This window comes from Nycticebus coucang, chromosome 8 (genome assembly GCF_027406575.1).
Source record: "Nycticebus coucang isolate mNycCou1 chromosome 8, mNycCou1.pri, whole genome shotgun sequence".
NCBI lineage: Eukaryota > Metazoa > Chordata > Mammalia > Primates > Lorisidae > Nycticebus > Nycticebus coucang.
Window position 1 is genome coordinate 103,037,542 of NC_069787.1, and position 24,397 is coordinate 103,061,938.

The 24,397-nt window shown below is 37.9% G+C and overlaps 2 protein-coding genes across 7 annotated transcripts in view; one reads left to right on the forward strand and one right to left on the reverse strand.

The window, feature by feature from the left end:
- The window catches only part of PPP2R3A (protein phosphatase 2 regulatory subunit B''alpha), a 198,840-nt gene extending 185,537 nt beyond the window's left edge, over positions 1–13,303 (forward strand). For all 5 annotated transcript variants that reach the window (XM_053599237.1, XM_053599234.1, XM_053599233.1 and 2 more), the window contains one exon: positions 10,168–13,303. In XM_053599237.1, coding sequence (XP_053455212.1) covers positions 10,168–10,294 — 127 coding nt within the window. In that variant the 3' untranslated portion in view covers positions 10,295–13,303. The remainder of the gene's footprint in view (positions 1–10,167) is intronic.
- A 2,042-nt stretch (positions 13,304–15,345) lies between these two features.
- Positions 15,346–24,397, reverse strand: part of MSL2 (MSL complex subunit 2) — a 36,802-nt gene continuing 27,750 nt past the window's right edge. The window contains exons 1-2 of one of the 2 annotated variants that reach the window (XM_053599239.1): positions 18,874–19,107; positions 15,346–18,699 (exon numbers count right to left, since the gene is read on the reverse strand). In XM_053599239.1, coding sequence (XP_053455214.1) covers positions 17,108–18,619 — 1,512 coding nt within the window. In that variant the 5' untranslated portion in view covers positions 18,620–18,699; positions 18,874–19,107 and the 3' untranslated portion in view covers positions 15,346–17,107. Of the gene's footprint in view, positions 18,700–18,873; positions 19,108–24,397 lie in introns of those variants that run through there. The other variant, XM_053599238.1, reaches the window with a different exon arrangement.

Consider the following 24,397-nt stretch of genomic DNA (forward strand, 5'->3'; position numbering starts at 1 on the left):
TTATTCCTAGTAGTCAAAACTAGAGATAATCCAGATGTCCACTGAACTAGTGAGTTGATAAACAAAATATAGTACATCGAGACAGTAGAATGCTACATAGCAATACAAGAACATAGACAATCACAGCAAACATGAATGAATCTGAAAATAATCAAGCCAAGTGAAAGAAGATACACATAGAATATATACCATATGATTACATTTACATAAAATTCTAAAAAGTGCACACTAATCTGTAGTGACGGAAAGCAGATCAGTGAATACCTCTGAAGGGGAACAGTGATTACAAAAAACAGCATGAGAAAACTCTGGTAAAGGGAGAAAAGGATATTTTCATTATCTTGATTGTTGTAATAATTTCACAGGTATATTCAAAAGTTAAAAGTTACTAATTACACACTTTGAGTATGAGTTCACTGTATATCAATTATACCTCAAAAGGAATGAACTACTAACAGATGTAACAACATGGGTGAATCTCTCAAAAACATCCTACATGAAAAAATCCAGACATGGAAGACTACATATTATATGATTCTATATATATGAAATTTCTAGAAAAGGCAAATTTACAGCACCAGAAAGGAGATTAAGTGGTTGCTTAGCTCCTGGAATGAGAATGGGTACTGAATGCAAACAGGCACATGGGAGAGAAGGGGTAGATAGACAGGTAAAAGTGTTCCAAACAATGGTGATGGTTACACAATTGTAGAAAGTTACTAAAACCCACTGAACACTTAAAATTGGTAAATTCTATAATACGTGAATTATACCTAAATAAAGGTGTTTTTTAAGAAGCAAGAGCCAGGCAGGCTCATACCTGTAATCCTAGCACTCTGAGAGTTTGAGGTGGGTGGATTGCTTGAGCTCAGGAGTTCGAGACCAACCTGAGCAAAAGCCAGACTCTGTCTCTTCTAAAATTAGAAAAACTAGCTGGGTGTTGTGGTGCACACTAGTAATCCCAGCTACTTGGGAGAGTGAGACAAGAGGATCACTTGAGCCCAAGAGACTGAGGTTGCTATGAACTCTGATGACATCACAGTACTCTATTCAGGGCGACAGAGTGGGACTCTGTCTTAAAAAAATAAATAAAAATAAAAAGCAAGAGCCAAAACACTTCAGCTTACTAAATTGGCAGCAATTTTTTAAAAGATAATTTTTTTTTTTTTTTGCAGTTTTTGGCCAGGGCTGGGTTTGAACCCACCACCTCCGGCATATGGGGCTAGCGCCCTACTCCTTTGAGCCACAGGCGTCACCCAAAAGATAGTTTTTAAGATAATATTAATTTAATAAATTTTTGCATTTCTACTATATACTGAACATTAATAGATTATCAGAGAACCAGGATGAGAAAACATACAGGATACAATTAAAATACAGCATCTTCACTGCTCTCTCAAAGCAGCAGCACATTGCAGAAACATCTCATTCTAGGCTTGTCTAGAAAGACAAGTACTTTCAAATATTGCTGGTAGAAGCATATTGGCCCTGGAAAATAATTTGACAATCTGTAATTCAACTCCCTAATTCTGATTCTGAGTATCTATTGTAAATATTCAGAAATTTAGATAGAACTGTTCTATCTAAACAACTGGCATCTGTCACAGATAATTCTAAAATTAAAAAATTCAAAGCAGGAGGCCAGGTGTGGTGGCTCATACCTGTAATCCTAGCATTTTGGGAGGCTGGGACAGGTGGATCCCTTGAGCTCAGAAGCTCGAGACCAGCCTGAGAAAGAGTAAGACTCTTTAAAAATAGCTGGGTGTTGTGGCAGGAGCCTGTAGTCCGAGCTACTTGGACGGCTAAGGCAAGAGGATCACTATAACCCAAGAGTTTGAGGTTGCTGTGAGCTATGACACCATGGCACTCTATTGAGAGCAACAACGTGAGACTCTGTCTCAAGAAAAAGAAAAATTCAAAGCAACACAAATGAGCAATATTAATAGTTAAATAATTCATGGTATCTTTGTCATGATACTATATAGCCATTTCAATGTGCTTGCAAAATTTTAATTTCATAGAAAGTCATGGTTACAAAATTGTTTGCAATATAATATCAGTATTAACATGTGTATGTATATATGCAAACTAAAAGATAAAAGCCCAAAATACTAATTCTGGGCTATGGCACTGCAAGTAATTTGGTTTTTTATATTGTTCTCGTATTTATAAGGTTCATGTGACAAGTATATATTACTTTAATAAACAAAAGTTATTTTTCTCTTATCTATTTAGGTAGGTAATATATATTCATTGCAGAAGAATCAGAATGTAATTAAAAATTTTTCATTATTTAAAATTTTTGTAATTCAAAAAATCTTTCTTCGCCTAAAATCCACAACCCAGAGACAACCTGTCTTATCACTTTGGAGTATATCCTGTAGACATTTCGATATCTATATAAATCATCTGTTTTACTAAAATGGCATTTATACAGCTATTGTTTTAGGTATGTAACCTGCTTTAAAGGGAGAAAACACAGATAGCAAGTCTAAGCACTTAGTAGTATGTTCAGCTAAAAAGAAGAGAAACTGTTGGCAGCTAAAGAGAATAAATAATTAGCTCAAGCAAAAATTTTCTTCAAGTTGTCGTAGCACTAAGAGAAGGTGCCACTATGTGTAGAAGAAAGAGAGAGAAGGAGAACACAGACAGTACATGTGAGACAGGGTCACAAAAGGAGATGTAGAGACCAGCTGTAGTGAAATTCAAACAGTACACAAGAGGCTCTTGCTGGACACACCTCTTCTCATGTTGTGGGAGATAAGGCCTACATAGAACACACGTGATGATAAGGTTCCAAGGGAAGGGAGGGCTCAAAATAGTAAGAGCCTGTAGAGTGAGCACTAGAAAGTGAACAAAGGAAAGGAAAGGGAAAGGCCCAATAGTTTACAGGAATAACTGGTGCAAAAGGCCACGCCCAAACACCAAGATCATAGCACATAGAGCTCCATCTCAAGAGGAATTACAAACAAGTCTGTCAAACAGAAATTGCCAGACTCAAATATTAGGAAAGGAAGAACAATGTTGGTACCGTAGAAAGAGCAGAAAGCAGCAAAGAAGCCAGACAGATCTGGTCCACTTACCAGCTGGGCAGTTACCTGACTCCTGAGGCTCAGTTTCAGAAGATAACCAGCAACTGCTTTCCAAGGTGGTTGTGAGAATCTAAGATAATATACGTAAACACCTGGCACACAGCTACAGATAAATAATAGCTATTACTATGCACTATATAGGAAATGATGCAACATACATCATGGTTAACATACGAATTTGGAGTTAGACTTCCAAGCTGTGTTATCTCAGGCATCTAAGTCGCAGCATCCCCTATAAAAATAAGGGTACCACCTGCCACATCAAGCTGTTTTAAAAATTAAACAAGACAATATGCATAATACAAAGTCCTTAAGCATAGTGTTTGTGTAATCAGTGAGCAATGGTTATTACTACTGCTTCTGTGATCTTAGCCACATTACCTAACCTCTCTGAACCAGAATTTATTCATCTGTAACATTAGCATTCCATCATCTACCTTGTTCTCTTCATTCCTAGGGCACAAGTACATGGCACAAATTTCACATTAATTGTGTGAATAGCAGGACTGAATTGAGAATTAGATAAAGTGTATATATGTACCTAACGGTGTCTGGCACACAAGTACTCAAAAAATGGAGCTCTTTGTCTTACCACTAGATTGTGGGCTCCTCAAGAGCAAAGAACTTTTTCTTAGTCTTGTAATTTCAGCACCAGATTGTTAGTGATGTAGACTGTCCTCAGCAGATGTTTACTAAATAGCACAGAAGACAGCAATACTCCAGCAGCTGTTCTCACTACAAAGGATCTGTAGTAGCCCAATTTGACCTTCTAAAAAACAACTCAGAATTCTCCATTTACTGTACCCTCTAACAATAATCATAGGTAGCCATTGTGCCAAATGCCTGTACCTCCTGATTTTATAGCTGGTACTTACCTAATACCTTCACTAAGTAACCTAGTAATAACCACTGGTCTCAGTGAGGTGAAGGAGAGTCAAAGGTCTCCATAAATAAGAGACTGCAAACATGGTGAATCAGCCCACCAGGCACACAAAGTGATCACAGCATACAACATTTAATAAATTCCACCCTAGTAATGAATAGTCAGAGAGGAAATCTGATTTTAATTTGAGTATAACCCAGAGTGAACATAATCTTTTATAGAGTCTTTATCTGATTAGTAGAAAAATACAGGCTTACTGCAGAAAAATTGGGAAATGTATAGAGATTAAAATCATACTTTGTTCAGTGATCCAGAGATTACCATTATTTGTACTTTGGTATACTTCTTTTTGATACTTGTCACTAGTTGTGTTCAAAACCATGACTTTTAATACTTCTGATTATCCTCTCAAGCAGTAACACACATCCATTTCCCTACTATGAGACTTTTATTTTAGAAGAATTGTTTTCAGTAACTGAATGTTTTTAAAGGTAGATTTTCCTTTACATTAAATGTAAACTTGTATGAATTACTCTGTGTAAGAGTTTTACCTTTACTTATATCAGCACTGGAAAATACAACATTCTGGGCTTAACAGTGAAAGGTAAGGGGTTGTCTGAACCCTGAATATCCTCAGTGAAGTTGGGAAATTCAGCAGAGGAGGAGGGATATAAGAGAGATGGGTGAGTGTAAACATGAACTAATATTCTAAAACATGAGCCATAATCTTACAAATCGCTGAGTCGTTGTTTTAAATGCTGTGTAAACAGAGCCTTTATCTGGACCTCAAGGATTTTTTTTCACATTTTAATGTATTTCAACAGATATTTACTTGTACATATTCTATGCCAGGCACTGTGCTTAGTAATAAAAATGTATGAAACTCTGCTCAGGTTCATAATTAGTATACAGTTACCGTACATTTTTATGCTGTCATCCACAATGAATAACATAATGATAGCTCATGATACTGGGCAACTGTAAGATTTCCTCAGCCATCAAAAATGAAGTAAGATTGGCCGGGCATGGTGGCTCACGCCTATAATCCCAGCAGTTGGGGAGGCCGTAGTGGGTGGATTGCTTGAGCTCAGGAGTTTAAGACCAGCCTGAGCAAGAATGAGATTCCATCTCTACTAAAAATAGAAAAAAACTAGCCAGGTGTTGAGGCAGGCACCTGTAGTTGCAGCTACTCAGGAGGCTGAGGCAAGAGGATCATTTAAACCCAAGAGTTTGAGGTTGCTGTGCAAGCTATGACACCACGGCACTCTAGCCTGAGTAAGAGTCAGACTCTGTCTCAAAAAAAAAGAAGTGAAATCAATTTTCTGAGGCAGGAAAGTAAGTAGTACATATTGGAGACCTCAACAACAATTGAAACAGAAGTTTTCTAGTTACTGGATGGGTTAAGGAAATTTCAAGGAAGCAAATTATCAATCTTCCAAAAATATTTCAGTTAATCCATTTTATGTAAATTACTTGAGATGTTTTTTAAAGTATAAAGATAAAATGCACATGCTCCTATACCTGAAGCATTATAAGACTCCAAAGTTTAGAATCATTTTATTCTATGCCTCTAGCCACCATTATGTCTTAGATTTTCCCAATCTCTGAATCAAATGTTGTATCGCAGCAGTCCCCACCCTTTTTGGAACCAGGGACTGGTTTCATGTAAGGCAATTTCCCCATGGACAGGGGGAGGGTATTAGAGTCTCATATGGAGCACATAACTTAGATCCCTCATGCACTTTATAGTAGGTTTCACACTCAGGTGACAATCTAATGTTGCCATTGATGGGACAGAAAGCAGGGCTCAGGCAATGATGCAAACAGTTGGAAGATGAATCTTCTCAGCCCACTCACCTCCTGTGTGGCCCTGTTCCTAACAGGCACAGACTGGGAGGTTGGGGACCACAGTTCTATCCCTTTGTCCCTGTAAATAGCTAGAATCCCAGAAATTGGAATCAAACCTTAACTCCCAGACAACACCCTAAAAGAGCATACAATCCTCTATCCAACCACATATGTACCAGTTATCTCTGCACATTAGCTACATTTCCATCCCAAGGATCTACAGAACCAGCCTTAATACTTTCACCCAGAAATTACTCATCTGAAAGTGCAAACATACTGAAGGAGACAAGTTCCTAAAGCCAATGATATTGCTGGCAAAATTAAATGAACCATTATTTTCCCTCATGCTAACAATACTATGGTAAAGAATTTGTTCTCAATTTGAAACCTATGATTTTTAGGAAAATGTTTATGATCTTTTGAGTTCTGCTTTAATCCTGGGACCCTTCTGCTCATTCAAAAATGGTTTATTAAATTAACAGGAGACACTTAATAAAATAATATTCATTTGAGCCTTGAGTAATTCCAGTAACCTACAACTAAACCCAGAAGTGGTCATTTAGGAGTCAGTTAACATACTCTGTCTCCACGTGTTTAAGAATTCCTGAGGAGCAGGATAAAGATTAAGGGTCTTACAGATCTGACTTGAAGATGACTTCTGCACTCTCACCATTTTACTGACTCCCCGGTTTACCAACATCTCTACATATTGTTTCATGAGAGCATTAAGACATCACCTTTCAGTCAATAATCCATTTTGAGTACCTTGTGCAAGGACTTTGAGGAGTCACTATATTACCTACTAAGGAAATTAGTGAGTTGCAAAATAGACTCTTTATAGTTAAGAGAGGGAAAGACATTTAATTATGTAACTTTGAAAGAAACATAGGATGAACCACTAATTGACAGAAGGTCACAACTCTGAATGCTAAGGGAAGAATATGAAGAACTAGGCCAGGTGTAGTGGCTTACACCTGTAATCCCAGCACTTGGGAGGCTGAGACAGTGAGCTCACGAGTTCAAGAACAACCTAAGCAAGAGCGAGACCCCATCTCTAAAAAATAGCCAGGTGTTGTGATGGGCGCCTGTAGTCCCAGCTACTTGGGAGGCTGAGGCAAGAGAATTGCTTGAACCCAAGAGTTTGAGGTTGCTGTGAACTAGGATGCCTAGTTCACACTGTACCAAGGGTGACCAAATGAGACTCTAAGAAAAAAAAAAAAAAAAAGAATACGAGGAACTGATAAGACCTAAAGTTTAAAAAAGAAACAGTTAAACCAAACAGCAAAAATATCATAGGCAGAGGGAAAAACACATGCAGTGGCTCTGAGGCAGGAAACAGGATGTTGAGAATATTTTTAAAGGCCAGCATAGCTAGAATATAGTGAGCAACAGAGAGAAATGTGGTTACAAAGTTTAGCAGGGGCCAGATCATGCAGGGCCTAGAGAAGCTAATGAAATGGTTAAACAAGGAAGTGATACAATCCCACGTGTTTTTTGAAGATTCTGCTAGATTGGAGGAGCTGCAATAACAGAAGCAGGGAGACAAATAAGCCATTACAAATATTGGAATAAGAGATATCGTAGTTTAGGAATAGGAAACTTAAGTGACATCTCAAATTATAAAATGAACACAACCTAGTCAAGAGCAGCAGGTATTTCAAGCATTAGGTCTCAAGACCTTACCATTCCAACACCATAAACAGCCTGTATGGTAGTAGCAAAAGGGTAAGCACAAGAACTAGTTGTTAGAACATTATTGCAGTAATCCAAGCAAGAATGTATAGTGCTCTGAACTAAGCCAGTGGCAGTAGGGAGAGAATCAGGGCTCTATCCATGTGGCACTGTAGGTGGTATGAGAGATTGGCTACAGTTAAGATAGGAGGGAAGAACAACTTGGGATAATTAAATTTCTGGCTTTGAGGGGGTAGATGATGATCCCATTCACTAAAATAGAACATAGAACCAGGGCAGTGGGAAGGATGAATTCAGATTTATACATGCCATCCTGAAGAGCCATCTAGTAAGTAGCTGAATACATGGAGTTCTACAGCTTAGAAAGAGGTTGAAAGCCTAGGCAACATAGCAAGACCCTGTCTCCACAAGAAAAAAAAAAAAATAGCTGGGCATTGTGGTGGATGCCTGTAGTCCCAGCTACTTGGGAGGCTGAGGCAAAAGAATCGCTTGGGCCCAAGAATTTGAAGGTGCTGTGAGCTATGACACCATGGCACTCCACCAAGGGCAACAAAGACTCTGCAAAAAAAATTTAATTAGCTGGGTGTGGTAGCACACTCCTATATTCCCAGACATTAGAGAGGCTGAGGAAGGAGGACCACTGCCACTTGAACCTAAGAGTTCAAGGCTACAGTGAGCCACTGCACTCCAGCCTAGGCAACAAAATGGGACTGTCTCTTAGAAAACAGAGTGGTTGAGGCTGGACATGGTTTAGAAGGCACAGGAGTTAAGGGGTGAGTGAAGCCATGAGAAAAACTAAGCTCTTGCAAGTATAAAACTAGACACACTTAGTTCAGAACTTTTGAGATGTATTGACACTGAACGGGTAAGAGTTAGACCAGGGTTTCTCAACATTTTAAGCTGAGCGATTCTATTGTGAGATATCTGGCTCTTCGTAGAATGCTAGGATGTTTAGCAGCATTCCTGGGCTCCCCCCACTAAACGCCAGTAAAATCCACCCAGTTGTGACAATAAAGTATATCTCTAGGCATTGCTGAATATCCCCTGGGGGTCAAAATCACCCAGTGAGAACAGTTTAAGATTACTGACAAGAGGGTTGTTGAGTGAGCTCTCTTGTGTTTTATTTGAAAATGACACCCTGCTTCCAATGTAAGGTTGGGTGTCACTTAACATTGTACTTCAAAGTCATGTGATCAAGCCTAGATTGGAACCTGATTTAGGAGTCTTAATTCCAAAGCCTATATGACCTATGACTAACTCACTTTACCAGTATCCAGATGGTCTCCATTAGGCTATAGGTGCTGTGAGGAAGGGGCTGATACAATCTTTTTCATTATTGTATTCCTAGCATTTGGCTCAGCCTTAGCAACAGGAGTTCAAATATTTACTGAATGAATCTCCCTCCAGGCTTAACTCTTTAAAAACTTTATTCCCAGACTTGCATTGAGGTATTTAAGACACTAACCAGCTTGCAGATACCAAGTTAACGGGAAACTTTCTGACAGGAAATAAGCAGTGTCTGACAATATATTTCGAATATATTGTCTTGGGGTGTTTTTTTTGAGTATTGGGTATTTTGGGTATTTTGTTCCCAAAATAGTCTGTCATCAACCACCTCACTCGCATTAGAGCAGTTACCCTCCTGTTGCCTCCTTGACCAGCATTATCTCACACTCCAGAGGCCTCCTGGAGATGGGGAAAGAATGAAAAATCAGGAATGGAGTATTTTTGTAAAGTGATCAAACTGTACATAGTTTTGATAGTATCATAAGCTGGTATTCATAGAAAAAAATTTCCATCAGGCAGGCTTTTTTATTTAACTTTCTCTAACATGCATTTGAGAAGTGTTTTAGAAACTTGTGTAGGTACCACTTACTGTATAATTTTCTTTACTAATTGGCTGTGGTACCTTTTTAATGAAGGGACTGTCTGTACAGAAATGTCTCAAATGTGGGAGTTCTCCACAAAGGGGAAAAAGACAAAGCCAGTGATGTAGATACTATAACAGACATTGTTAACCGATCATGTGTATTTTTCTGGGCTCAGATATAGCCTCAGAATCTTTATCAATTTAGGAGATAATTTTGTCATCCCTGCCTAAAGCCAGCCTCAGGGTATGGAACTCAAGAGCAGAAGGAATTATCCTCCGGATTAACATCTAGGTATGCTGTGGAGTCCTAGAAAGTAGAACAGAGGGAAATCCATTAGTTGTCTTTAGTCCACTTTTAAGTATACATTTGCCATCTAATTGTGCTTCTTAGAAGCCATGGAGGCAAGCAATGTGAGAGATGAGAAAATTCTCTGCTCTGCATGGAAACCACTTTACCAAAACCATCATCTAAAACTCATACTTTATGAACTTCAAACTCTCCTTATCCTAGCACCATTCATAATGCTTTGGTTCCCACCAAGGCCCCAGGGAAAGCTTGATGAAACACATCTTCAACAAATTCTGACATGGACTTGAGCTTTAAGGAAGAGGGAGAACAATGTTTTCTCCTCCAGGGCAGCTCAACTGTTTACAAAACCTATTTAACAACTGAGGGCACTTCTGCAGGCTGGTCTTCAGTCTCTTCATAATGATTTCTACCCAAACATTAGAACTTTAAAAAAAAAAAAATCAAGTAACTCACTTTTGCTTTGTTCTTTCAGCTCCTTTGAAGATTATGAAATAGATGAACCTGCTTCTCCCTCCGAATTTGGAAACAAAGCCAATAAAACAGTAAACTCAAGCCTTTCAGAGAAATGTGGAAAGCTTCAGTCAGTGGATGAAGAATAGCTGCCAATGTCTACATGAAAGGAAGATGTGTTTTAAATGTTTTTTTCTTGTGAAGAGATGTTCTAGTTGCATACTGTTTCAAAGGCTTTGATGTCTCCAAATGTGTATCTGCACTAGGAACTTTAAAATGCTTTTATGCAATGGGTCAGGATACACACTCAACTAAGGAAATGCCTCTAATTTGCCTCAAACCTCTTATAGAGCTTTTCCTCGGAAGTAAATATAATGATATACCATCACCTTCCAAAGTTTGGAAATCAGCACTCTACACCCCTGAATGTACCAAGGATCTCTTGGGGCCAGTGCCAAGCACAGTTCTCTGCACAGAGCAGAAGTTGCCTCAGTGTTGGCCGGCATCCCTGAAGCCCTTTTGGGGCTCCTGTGGAGCCTAGAAGAAACCTTCACTTGCAGAAAACTTGAGTTAAAAAATTCTGGAACATGAAATAGCAGTTAAGGGCCTCCAGAATTGACTTAGCCCTAGTAATAAAAGCACTGCCAAAACATCTCAGAGACTTATTTTAATTGTATGTGTACTGAAGTTCAGAGACCTTAAACTTACCTGGTTTATGTAATTTCACAGTGACCTGCCAAACTGCTAGTCACTTTACATCCTCAGGTATTTTAACCACTGGGCCTTCCAACTTTACTGACAAGCTCTGGCAACTGTGGATCTTGTATCTCAACAAAAACTTTTAACATGAAGACAAGTACAGATTTGACTCTTATTTGAAAAAAGTCCTTTCAACTTACCTAACATTTGTTTAACTATTTAATGATTTATTAATCTCCAAATTAGCTGATGTCCCACCTTCACTTCCTGTCAAGCCTACTGGAAGTCCTAAAGGAATAATGATATATGAAAATTCTTATCAGACTTGTACGTTTCTTCACTGAATATTAGACTGGGCCAATCATAAAGGCCTCAATGTAAACATTATTCTTTACTTCAATGCTGAAATCACTATTCCAGATTATTATTCACCTCAATATTTATCTTAGAAATGGAAGAAAATAGTGATAGACTCACTCATAAAAGCTATTTACTGTAGTTGCTGTGTTCATTACAGAATCCTACATTATTCAGCAGGCCACAGTGCAGCCAAATGCCCCAATATCCTTGAAAAGAAACTATTAAAAAGAATGGACAGGCTCAGCGCCTGTAGCTTAGTGGCTAGGGCGCCAGCCACATACATCAGAGCTGGGGGGGGTCGAATCCAGCCTGGGCCTGCCAAACTACAATAGCTGGGTGTTGTGGCAGGTGCCTATAGTCCCAGCTACGTGGGAGGCTGAGAATCTCTTAAGCCCAAGAGTTTGAGGTTGCTATGAGCTGTGACGCTACAGCACTCTACCCAGGGCTACAACTTGAGACTCTGTCTCAAAAAAAAAAAAAAACGATGGACAGTTCTGATATAATTTCTAATATAAGTAAAATGATTTCTGATGAAAGTAAAAGAAATGCCCCGCCAAACAATTTTATCTCCCTGTAGGTTATTTTTTTAACCAGTCCTAAAAGTGTCAGAATAACTTTCCTTTCCACCCCACCCTTGCTGGTATCAAGGCCAAGCATTAAAGTAATCAAACCTGGGGGGCTATGATAGCCAAAAGGAGGAAAGGAGAATTTTAGGATCTATGCCATCAAGTAGTAAGAGTAATTCTAGCAATCCTGTCAGAAGCTCCTCCCAGTTTCATTACTTTATCTTCATGATTAGAACTAATTCCAATTGTTACAGACAAGGCGGTGCCTGTGGCTCAGTGGGTAGAGCACTGTCTCCATTATACCAAAGGTGGCAGGTTGGAACCTGACCCTGGCCAAACTGCAACAACAGTAACAACAAATAGCCGGGTGTTCTGGCGGGTGCCTGTAGTCCCAGCTACTGGGGAGGCTGAGGCAAGAGAATTGCTTAAGCCCAGCAATTGCTGTGAGCTGAGACACCACAGCACTCTACCAAGAGCGATACAGTGAGACTCTCTAAAAAAAAAAAATAAAAATAAAAAAAATTTACAGCCCATTACAGTAGTTCACATGTAATTAAAAGTGACTAAATTTTTAGCAAACATTTTACAGCACTCTACCAAGAGCGATAAAGTGAGACTCTCTAAAAAAAAATTAAAAAAAAAAAATTGTTACAGACCATTACAGTAGTTCACATGTAATTAAAAGTGACTAAATTTTTAGCAAACATTTTATGCAGTAAACTAAACACACTGGGATAGGTTGTTAGGACCTTCAAATCATTTATATCAGGCGTCCTCAAACTGCGGCCCGCAGGCCACATGAAGCGGTGTGAATTGTATTTGTTCCCGTTTTGTTTTTTACTTCAAAATAAGATATGTGCAGTGTGCATAGGAATTTGCTCAAGAGTTTTTTTTAAACCTATAGTCCAGCCCTCCAACGGTCTGAGGGGAAGTGAATTGGCCCCGTTTAAGAAGTTTGAGGATGCCTGATTTATGACACATGAAATTTACTAGGGATCCCATCTGACCTTCGCTGAGGACTGAAAGCAGCTATTTTTAAACTGCAGAAAGAAATACAAAAAAGGTAAATTTTTTTAGAAGTCAGATATGGTAATGGTTTTATTGTCCATAATGATCTGAACTATTTCTGGCTGGGCTCAATGGCTCATGCCTGTAATCCCAGCACTTTGGGAGGCAGAGGTGGATGGATCACCTGAGCTGACAAGTTCAAAACCAGACTATCTTGTTCAAGCTAGAACAAGACCCATCTCTAAAAATAATCAGGCATTGTGGCAAGCACCTGTAAGTCCCAGCTACTTGGGAGCCTGAAGCAAGAGAATCACATCAGCCAAGAGTTAGAAGTTGCTGTGAGCTATGACTGTAGTCCCATCTACTTGGGAGGCTGAGGCAAGAGAATCGCTTGAGCCCAAGAGTTAGAGGTTGCTGTGAGCTATGATGTCCCTGCTCTCTACAGGGGGGCAACAAAATGAGACTCCCCTCCCAAAAAAAAAACACTTGCCAAAAAGTAAAAATAAAATTAAATTTTACAACATACATTTTTTTCTTCTAACTGGCTTTCCTTTTTACATCTTATCCTTTCTGAAGTCCTCTTCCGTTCACTTTGATCAATATTTGGTTTTTAAAGTCTGTTATAAAAGTAAAGCCATCAATATTCCATTTAAGAATGGCTATTTTAACAAGTTACCCACATTTTCAACAATTTTAAATGTGTTTCACTGTACTTTCTTACAGCTGAATCCAAGAAATGTGAATTCTAAAGAACTAGGATAGAATATATTTGGCTTTCTAGCAAAGATCACATGCTAAATATAATCATTACTGCCAAACTGTAAATTTCAAATTAGTACAGTATCCCAGGCACCCTGATAAAAGTGGAGGGTTATCATGATCTTAATACTAGTCAATGAAAAACAAGTTTCATAGCGTAACATTAATTGCCAAGGTAATCAAACTGATAAAATTCTATACATTTTCCCTGCATCTTATTTGTGTCACTGTGAACCATTCAAAGTATTTATAAAACTCTAAATTGATCAAATGAGATAAATCAATTGCTCACTTTTGGAAATGTTAAGGTGTGTCTGAGTGGACAAGGCTGCATGACTGAACTTTCTGTTTTTCCCTTTTTGCAAAACGAAATAAAGTTGTCAAATATGAATCATGTTCACTAAGATAATCACTATACACTTTTGCTTTGAATCACACTTGCACTTCATTTTCATATCTAAAGAATAATGCTGAGTTTCAAAGATAATAACTCTTTGAACCCCTGGAAAAACTATATAAAGGTAGGTCTAGAAAGATAGTATATACTGAGAAATGATTTCACCTGGGGACAGGAAGGAAGACAAAGTTTGGGAGTGAGGGGTTCATAGGGATCAGGAGGGATGAAAGACTTATCTATAATGTATTATTTTGAAAGATGTGTAATTATGTGTTATTGGTTACCTAAATTTTAATTTTTTTTAAAGAAGTATAAAATACCATTCAAGTATTAGATTCAAATATTATACTTTGAACTTAGAAAATACTATTTATTACCTATGATAAGGGAAAGGTCAATTTATTTTTAGTCTGATTGTCATAAAACCTTTACTTTTATTCACCAAAGTCACCATGGAATTGTTTTTAAAAAACTAAGAACACAATGAAATAAGAGCAATTCTTTATCATAGAATCATACTATAACCTCTGTGTGGAAATGCAGACTTAATGAAGCTAACCAAAAAAATTGTCAGCTCTAAACGATTACCTAAAGTACAAGACCATTTGATCAATTATATCAATAACAATGATGCAAAAGAACATCAAAAGATGTCATATTAAATGCTGCTATTGTTTTGGTGGTTTCAAATCCTGATGAGATAAATCCAATAGCTTCAGTAACAATCTCTCAACCATCCCTAGTTAGCCAATGGTCCACATTCCTAAATAATGCAGGGTATAAGGAAATACAATATAAAAATCAAGGCACTGTAATTACTCTTCCCCAAATATACATAATATAGACCATACACAACATGCTATCCCAAACTCCTCAGTATTCTACAACATAGAATTAGAAAACTATCATTTATTGATAGATTTAAGATGTAATACAGGTTTCAAAAAATGTGGCAGTGAGAATACCAGCATAAAAAAGAGAAACTTGTGCTAAAAACAACCTGAATTCATCATTGGCAATATTACATTAACAATCAAGGCCCTCACATACTAATGATTTCCACTTTTTCTATATTGCCAACCTCCCATGCATCAAAAACACAAGATTATCAAACTTGGGAAGCAATAAAGTACTCTATGAATTTTAAGATCATAGTATTAGGAAAGTTTGGGAAATTTGTAAAATATATCCTCATCATCCATGTGTACAATCTCATTTCTAGTCATTTTTGCAATGATCATTTATGAATAAAGAACAGATTTACAAGTTATATAGCAGGGCATCTGGGTTCAACACAAAACTGTTACAAACTTTAGGCAAATACATGTTTCATAAGACACTGCTAATACTTAAAGGAATTAAATAAAATTCCAAAACTTGAAAAGCAAATAAAGACAAGACAACTAAGAAGCATTTTCCACCATTTACTCTTGTTATCAAAAATAGTTCAACTCTTCTTGCAAAACAAAAACAAAATAGTACATACTGGACACATACATCACATTTTTCTTCCTATGGCTTTAGCCCACCCCCACCCCACCAAAAGAGACCAAAAAAAAAAAAAAAAAAAAGCCCAACAACAACAACAAAAACAACTCTACCTGACCACATTCACAGAAAATGACACCAGGATACACTACAAAACAGAAGGAGGTGTCATCTGCTCTGTGTCCAAGGGGTTTCTTCTCCATGTCTTGTACTAAGTGAGTAACCATCATTGAACATGCTGTGTGCCAAATCAAAACATAACTTCAACATATGTCAGATCTGACTAGAGATGGCGAACGTAGTAGAAATTGGAAATTTTCCAGCAGTATTTCCTTAAATAAGTACTGTCAAAGCAGCAGCTCTTCTTTTAAATCATAAGGTTATTTCTTTATACCTAGTCAGTTCTTGGTTTATTTGGGCTGTGCTCTTTCAAGCAACTGACTAGATTTCCCTTCAACAGAATGTTTGTGACTCACTTCTCTTCCCTCATAAAAATTAAAAGGGAAGAAGTGCATTTAAATTGAAAAATAGTTTTGTGCTTTACATGCAAAAGAGCATTCTAAAGAAAATCCTCCTAACTTCAAACTACCTAAATGCACAGGCTTCAAAAAAGGCATTTTTAAGGCCTCAATAAAGAGGCCTTCATAATGAATAGCACCCTAAAAAGAAAATAGGAGCATATTCAAAATAACGTCTGTGGCAAATAAACTATTAGAGTAAACAAAAATCAAAGAAGTGGCCAGTGGCAGTAAAGTATAATGTATAAATCTAGTTAAGTTTGGGGGCATTATTCCAAAATTATTTTAAATAAATCCCAATTTCTAAATAAAATATTTTTATAATTTTTTAAAAACTCTGTCACATACTATATAGTCTAAATTCAATTACCTTCAGAATAAAACTGCTCTTCTCCACTTCATTTATCCAATCAGAACATTGCTCAAAGTGAAGGAAGGATTTATATTTTTTTCCCTAGAAATGAGTCAGACTAAACTAAAAAAGGGGGCTCAACTCAGAAGAGTTTTACAGCATGAACAGCTAAATATTTGCCGTCTGACAGAATTTATTTTTTTTTAAAAACAGATTTCTGAAACATTCTAATGAGGGGGAAATTTTCTTTCATAATACTGCTGATTTAAGAACTGCTACATACACCGGTAGCCAATTTTCATGATCAGAAATGGTATTACATCAGCACAAAGGTTGAGCTGGACACATCAGCTATTCAACAGGAGAAACATCAATGGCATCTGAAAGCAGCACTGAGTTTCCTGAACAAACTAATGGCTACTTTTCCACAAAAAATTAGCACAATCTTTATGGACTGACTAGATACCACTTCCTTACATTTAATCATAAACTTTGATTATGCACAAAGCATGACCATAAACAATGAGGTTAATGTTATTTTCCTTGCCAAAGTTCATTTTATATAAATCAGTTGCATCAGCATTTGTTCTCAAACTATGAGGTTCTGTAAGAACTAAGGACATATAGTTGTAGGGTTACTCCTCCATTATCTGCAAACTATTTCCCCGACACTAACACATATAACTTAGCAATGAAAACACTTGATACAAGTGATCTATATGCAGGAGCTCCGGCAAGTTAAACCAACAGAACCATAGCTGCCCTTAAACTGTAGCTATTTCCCTACCAAGGGTAGGTTTAAAAGACCCACTGATTTAACAGTCGAATCTCATGTCTATAGCTTCATCCAAACTTTTATCATCACGTGTACTGGCAGCTAAAAACGTCGTTACTGGGGACCCTGTGACATTAATTACACTGGTGCTGGTACTAGCGTTACGCACAGCAATGCTAGTCACATTAATGCCCAAAGTGAGCCTGGTCTGCTCCAAGGCCTTTTCTGGCACAGCAAATGCCTCCAGCTTCTTCTCCCCATTGGCCATATAGGAGTTTTGGCAGCCACGACATATACAATCTAGGCAGGCTTTGCGGTTAGAGTAGCAAGGGCAGCGTTGGCCTCGGCATGTAAGAACACTTGGATTTTGAGTAGCACGCCCACATTTACACCCTTTCTTTTCCTGGGGTTTTTTGTACACGGTCTTGGTGGGACTTCCTGGCATAAAATGATGACTAGGTATCTTTTCCTTTACTGCTTTGTCTTTTTTTAGAATACCTGGCTTGGTTTTAGAGTGAGATTTCTTGGATCCATGTTCATGACTTTTTTTCATGCTTTTAGTAGATAAAAGTACAGTTTTGCTGATTTTGGGCGTCGTGCCTCCATTGGGAACAGTTGCTATAGGTTGAAGAGAAATTTTGCTTTCCCGTTTCACTGTCACAGGAGCAGATGCCCCCAATGTTGGGCCTCGAATAATGGTAGAAATTGGAAGTGGCTGAACTTTCTCACTGTCACTTTCTGATCTGGATCGTTTTCTATTCAATTTTGCTACCTTCGGAGTTGCTGCTGTACATGATAACCCATGAAGTGCAGGACTGGTGGACATAAAAACATTATGGCTAAGAGACTGGGAAGAAAGCTGCAGAAAAGGTCCATTGGATACAGTGGCTTCCAAGTTCGGCTGCAAATTAGGGCAACAAACCTCTGTATTTGAAACAGTTTCTAAGCTGCGGAGTACTTCCTCAACACTCAGTAATAGAGAGTCACCAGGTTTAATATCTTCACTGAAACTGCAAATATCAATGCCTGTGGAGCATAAGTCAGTGGCTACTGTGTCACAGACAGGTGGCAGGCTGTCAGACAGATCCTCAGTTTTTATGTCAACAGTGTTACATACATCAATGGTACTTGAATGTTCTGGTGAAGGAATATTTATACCAAATCGATCTATTGAAAGCCCATTATAAGTGGGCAACCCATTGATAACAGAACTGCCGATGGCAATGCTGAGAGTGCTTTCAGACATTGGAGATAAACTAGCTTGAGGATCCGCTGTGGGTTCTGAGGTTGAAGGTAAAGGGGAATGCGTCAAACACAAAGTAAAGGATGAATCTGAGGGTTTTTCTGTCTCCTCACAAAACACTGATCCATCATTAAGCAAAGCCAAAATATCAGAAGAACAATCAACTGCTTCTATTATATCCCGTGCCAAAGTAGTCTGTGTTATATATTCGCATAGTTTTTTGTAGCAGTTCACTAGGATGCTTAACTGCTTATTTTCCTCAAACTGCTCATAGTCTTTGCACCAGCTACATGAAGGTTTCATCATCATTTTCTTGCCTTTACAAGTTTTGCAGACATAGTGTTGGCAGGTTGAGTTGGTAGGTGCAATGGGATCTTGTAGCAAATGTCCTAGGGGGAGAAGGAGGAAAGCAAAGATTTTAGTAAAATAAATTTACAGTTTCATATACTGGAGTTAAGATGACATTGTTAACTAATCTATCAAAAGTGAGATGGATCAAACTCACTAGACCAGATAATAAAAAATATATCTTACAAGAAACGAAAAAATACTCAATAGCTCACTTCATTTCCATGCCATATTCCCCATTCCTTTATCTCAAACCAGAATCTTCCTTGATTCTGTGTCTCTCCCCCAAGCAGTATGTTCTGGTCCACCTTCTTATCCTCTTCTCCAAAAGCTATAAAGTTAAAGAGGTGAAGATCAGTCACTAAAACACAAACTAGGCTTTAAACCCCTAGGACCTCAATCTAATGTAACCTGATAAATGGTATATTTTGTGTTGGAAACTGGGAAGAAGATACAAATAAGAGATGCTTAGTCCCTGTCCTCATACAACAGTCTTAAGGGCATTAATCAATCTCTACAAAAGTATCTTCACAGAAAACATATATTTCAAACTATTTTTATTGAGATCAGTTAAAAACAAATCAAAATGAACAAATCAAAATGTAGTTACAAGCCAGGAACAGTGGCATTATGTCTATAATCTCAACTACTCAGAGTAGTAGGCTGAGGTGGAGGATTACTTTGAGCCTAGGAGTTGGAGGCCAACTTGTACAACATAGAAGACCCTCTTTCAAAACAAAAATATGCGGCCGGACGCAGTGGCTCATACCTGTAATCCTAGCAGTCTGGGAGGCCGAGGCAGGTAGACTGCCCTGAACTCACAAGTTCAAGATCAGCCTCAGCAAGAGCAAGACCTCATTTCTAAAAAAAATAGCCAGGCACTGAGAGGCTGAGGCAAGAGAATCTCTTAAGCCCAAGAGTTTGAGGTTGCTGTGAGCTATGACACTACAGCACTCTACCAAGGATGACCAAAAAATATATATATGTATGTATATGTATATATAAAAATATATATGTATATATATATACAAAAATATATATATATATGTATATGTATATATAGTTACAATGTCTCCAAAAAATACATATGTATATGTATATATAAATATAGTTACAATGGAAAAGAACTGTGTTCATTTAGATTAAAAGAAAGAAAAAAGGGAGCGCTATTGAATTCAAATTCTTCTACAAAAATATCAAAGTACAAAACAGAAAAGCAATTACATTTAAACTTTTTTTAACAGGGTATGATACTGGACTCAAATTCATCTGACAGAATTCAAAATGACCATGGTTTTAAACTGTAGTATCCTTATTGCAGTAATATAGTGTAAAAGTCAAAGTGGTCCCCTGACTTCATACAACTCCCAAATTATAAATGACCTGTACATACGAACCAGGAAGGGAAAGGAACTAGATCCATTCCTCATCTCCACCCTCACTCTCCAACAAAGCAAAATGATCCTTGGTTCCCAATTCAGACAATTGGTTAGTAATCAACCTAAAGCACATTCACCACTTCTCACAATTTTTATAAAGAATGTTGACCACAACAGAAATTAGAAATCAATACAAGAAAAAATATAAGGAACACCCCCAAATATGTGCAAATTAAACACGTAAATAATCCATGAGTCAAAAACATCCCAATGGAAATTAGAAAACATTTACTTGCATGAAAATGAAAAATACATATCTAACTTTACAAGATGCAGCTAAAGCAGTGTTGAGAGGGAAATCTATAGTTTTAACAGTCTATATCAGAAAATAAGGTCTCCAGTCAGGAACAGAGGCATGTGCCAATAGACTTAGCTATTCAGAAGGCTGAGGCAAAAGGATATCCTGAGCCCAAGAGTTCAAATCCAGCTTGAGCAACATAGCAAGACCCCATCTTTACAAAAACAGCAAAATTAAACAATACTTTAAAGACAATAAGCCCTCAAGTCAATAACATAAGCTTTGTTACACCTTAATAGGAAGAGCAAACTAAACCCAAACTAAGCAAGATAATGCAAATTAAGATTAGAATATAATCAATAAAAGAAAAAAACAAAGAGAAAAAAATCAGTAAAAAGAAAAACTGGTTACTTAAAAAGATCAAAAAGTGCTGGAGAGGCAGCACCTGTGGCTCAAGGAGTCGAGCACCGGCCCCATATACCAGAGGTGGTGGGTTCAAACCCGGCCCCGGCAAAAAACTGCAAAGAAAGAAACGTGGTGGAGAGAGAGGGACTGGTATCCTCTCACCTAAAAGGCACAATGTAAGGGTATATGGCACACCTCCTGGGTGCGGGGCACAACTATAACTTTGACTCTACCTAACAAACACAAACAATGTAACCTAGTAATGTGTACCCTCATATTAATCTCAAATGTAAAAGAAAAAAATGGTTGGCGAATATTAGCTAGAATTACCAAGGGGAAAAAAATACAAATTACCAAAATCAGGAATGAAAGCAGTCAGAATATCACTAGTGCCCTACAGAAATTTAAAGGATTCAGAAAACACTATGACAACGAATTTGACTAGCTGGATAAACAAATTTCTATAAGGACAGAAATGATCAAAACTGACAGAAATTTTAAACACGAGTAGATCTTTAACAAGAAATTGAAATAATAACTAAATGTCTTCCTCAAAAGAAAATTCCAGGGATAAATTCATCATTGGTGAATTCCAACAAATAATCACAAGTAACACCCAAAAATAAAGAGAAAATACTTCCCAACTCATTCTTTATAAAGGCCAGAAACTATCCTAATACAAAAGGCGAACATAAGAAACTAAAAAACAAAATCCCTCATGAACACAGACAAAAAAATCCATACTAAAACATTTCACAGAATGTAGCAACATATAATTCAACACCCATCCACTATTTTATATATATATTTCTAAACAAACTAGAAATAAAACTTCTTTAACCTGATGATGGGGCATCTACAAAACAGCCTCCAAGCCAACATCCTAAAAGGTGAAATACAATGCTCTTTCTCCAAAGATCAGGAACCAAGTGCCTTTGCCACTTCTTTTCAAATTTATATTTGATGTTCTAGCTAGTGCAGTAAAGTTCAAAAAGAAAAACAGGCCGGGTGTGGTGGCTCAGGCATGTAATCGTAGCGATCTGAGACCAAAGCGGGTGGACTGCTTGAGCTCAGGAGTTTGAGACCAGCCTTAGCAAGACCCTGCTTCCGCTAAAAACAGAAAAACTAGCCAGTTGTGGTGGCACATACCCCTAGTCTCAGCTACTTGGGAAGCTGAGGCAGAAGGGTTGCTCAAGCCCAAGAATGAGGTTGCTGTGAGCTATGATGCCACTGGCACTCTCCTGAGGGCAGAGTGAGACTCTGTCTCAAACAAAACAAAAACAAAAATCAAAGGCACCAAGATTAAAAAGTACAAAAAACTGTGATAGTAACAAATAAAATGCTCTTATAGATATGGAAAATCCCAAGAAATCCACACACAAAAACGATTATAATCCACAAGTTTAGTAAAATCACAGCACAAACTTAGTACCATACAAAAGTCAACTGCCTGCATCAATGTACAAAGTTATGATTTAATAAAAAATCATTTAAAAAATCAACTGCATTTTGTGTTTCTATATATTAGCAATGAACACTCAAAAAAGTAACAGTTTTTGTTTTCTGTTTTAGGCCAAGCATGGTAGCTCATGCCTGTAAATCCTAGCACTCAGGGAGGCCCAGCAAGAGGTTCACTTAAAGTTAGTTCGAGACCAGCCTGAACAAAAAAAGGAAGACCTGGCTCTACTAAAAATAGAAAACTTGCTTTCAGCTTGGAAGAGGCCAAGGTACAACTTTCTTCAGTCATCCCAAATCCAGATTCATCCACACCAGGTGCCTCCACCATGCCACCTAAATTCAATCCCAAGATCATCAAAGTTATATCCTTCAGGTACACAAGTGGCAAAGTCAGTGCTATGTTTGCCCTGGTTCCCAAGATCCGCTGCCTGGGTCTGTCTCTAAAAATGGTTGGTGATAGCATCACCAAGGCAACCAGTTACTGGAAGGGTCTGAGGATTACACTGAAACAAACTATTCAGACAGCACAGACAGGCTCAGATTGAAGTGGTACCTTCTATCTTTGTCCTGATCATCAAAGCCCACAAGGAACCATCAAGAGACAGAAAGAAACAGAAAAATATTAAACACAACAGAACATCACTTTTGATGAGACTGTTGTCATTGCTAGGAAACTCTGGTACCGATAATTAGCAAGAGAACTCTCTGAAACCATTAAAGAAATCATGGGGACTGCTCAATCTGTGGGCTGCAATGTTGATGGCCAACACCTTCATGACATCATAGATGACCATGATCTATGACGAGCTAATTAAAATTAAAAAGTACAAAGGAAAATATTTCAATAAAGGATCATTTAACATCCCCCCCAAAATAAAATAAATAAAAATAGAAAACTTAGCCAGGAGTGCTAGTATGTGCCTGTAGTCCCAACTGCTCAGGTGGCTGAGGCAGGAAGAGCTTGCTCTCTTTCACTCATTATTGTTGTTGTTGTTGTTTCTGGAGACGGAGTTGCACTCTATCATCCTGGGTAAACTGCCGTGACATCATAGCTCACACCAACCTCAAACTCTTGGGCTTAAGCCAACCTCTTGTCTAAGCCTCCCAAATAGCTGAGACTACAGGCAATTGTCACAATACCTGTCTATTTTTAGAGACAGTAAACTGTTGCTCTGGCTCAGGCTGGTCTCAAACTCCTGAGGTCAAGCGACTCTCCTGCCTCAGCCTCCCAGAGTGCTAGGATTACAGGCACAAGCCACAGCACCTGTCCTCAGGAGGATGTCTTGAGGCCAGGACTTTGAAATTACAGTGAACAATGATAACTCCACTGCACTCAATCTACCAGGAAGACAGAGCACGATTCTTTAAAAAAAAAAAAAAGTATTAACCGTTTTTTTCAAATTCCATTCATAATAGTATCAAGAATATATTTAAAATGCTTAGAAAAAATTGAAGAAAGTACAGGCTCACAACTGCAAAACATGGCTGAAAGAAAAATTTTTTTTAAATAAAGATACATTTTATGTTCGTGGATTGGAAGATTCTCTGTATTGTTTCAATGGCAATCTTCCTTCAAGTTCATCTATAAATTCATTGTAATCCTTTATCAGAATCCTAGGTGCCTTTTTTTTTTTTTTTTTAAAGAAACTGGCCAGGCAAGGTACCTTACACCTGTAATCCTAGCACTCTGGGAGGGCAAAGAAGGTAGACTGCTTGAGCTCAGTTCAGACCCAGCATGAGCAAGAGCAAGACCATGTCTGTACTAAAAATAAGGGGAAAAAAACTAACCAGACATCTTGGTGAGTGCCTGTAGTCCCAGCTACTTGGGAGGCTGAGGCAAGAGGATCAGTTCATCCCAAGAGACAGAGTCTGCTGTGAGCTATGATGATCCCAAGGGACTCTACCCAGAGGGAGGGAGGGAAGAAGAAAGGGGAAGGTGAAGAGAAGAGAATAGAACAGAAGAGAAGAGAGAAAAGAGAAGAGAAGAAAAAAGGAAACTGACAGGCAAATTCTAAAATTCGTATTACATAACAGGATAGCCAAAACACATTTTATTTTATTTTCCTTTTCTTCCTATTGGCAGGATCAACCAATCATTAGGAGAAGGGGAGTTATTTTCATCTTTATTTTTTTGAGATAGAGGTCAAACTGTTGCCCAGGCTAGTCTTGAACTCCTGGGCTCAAAGCAATCCTCCCACC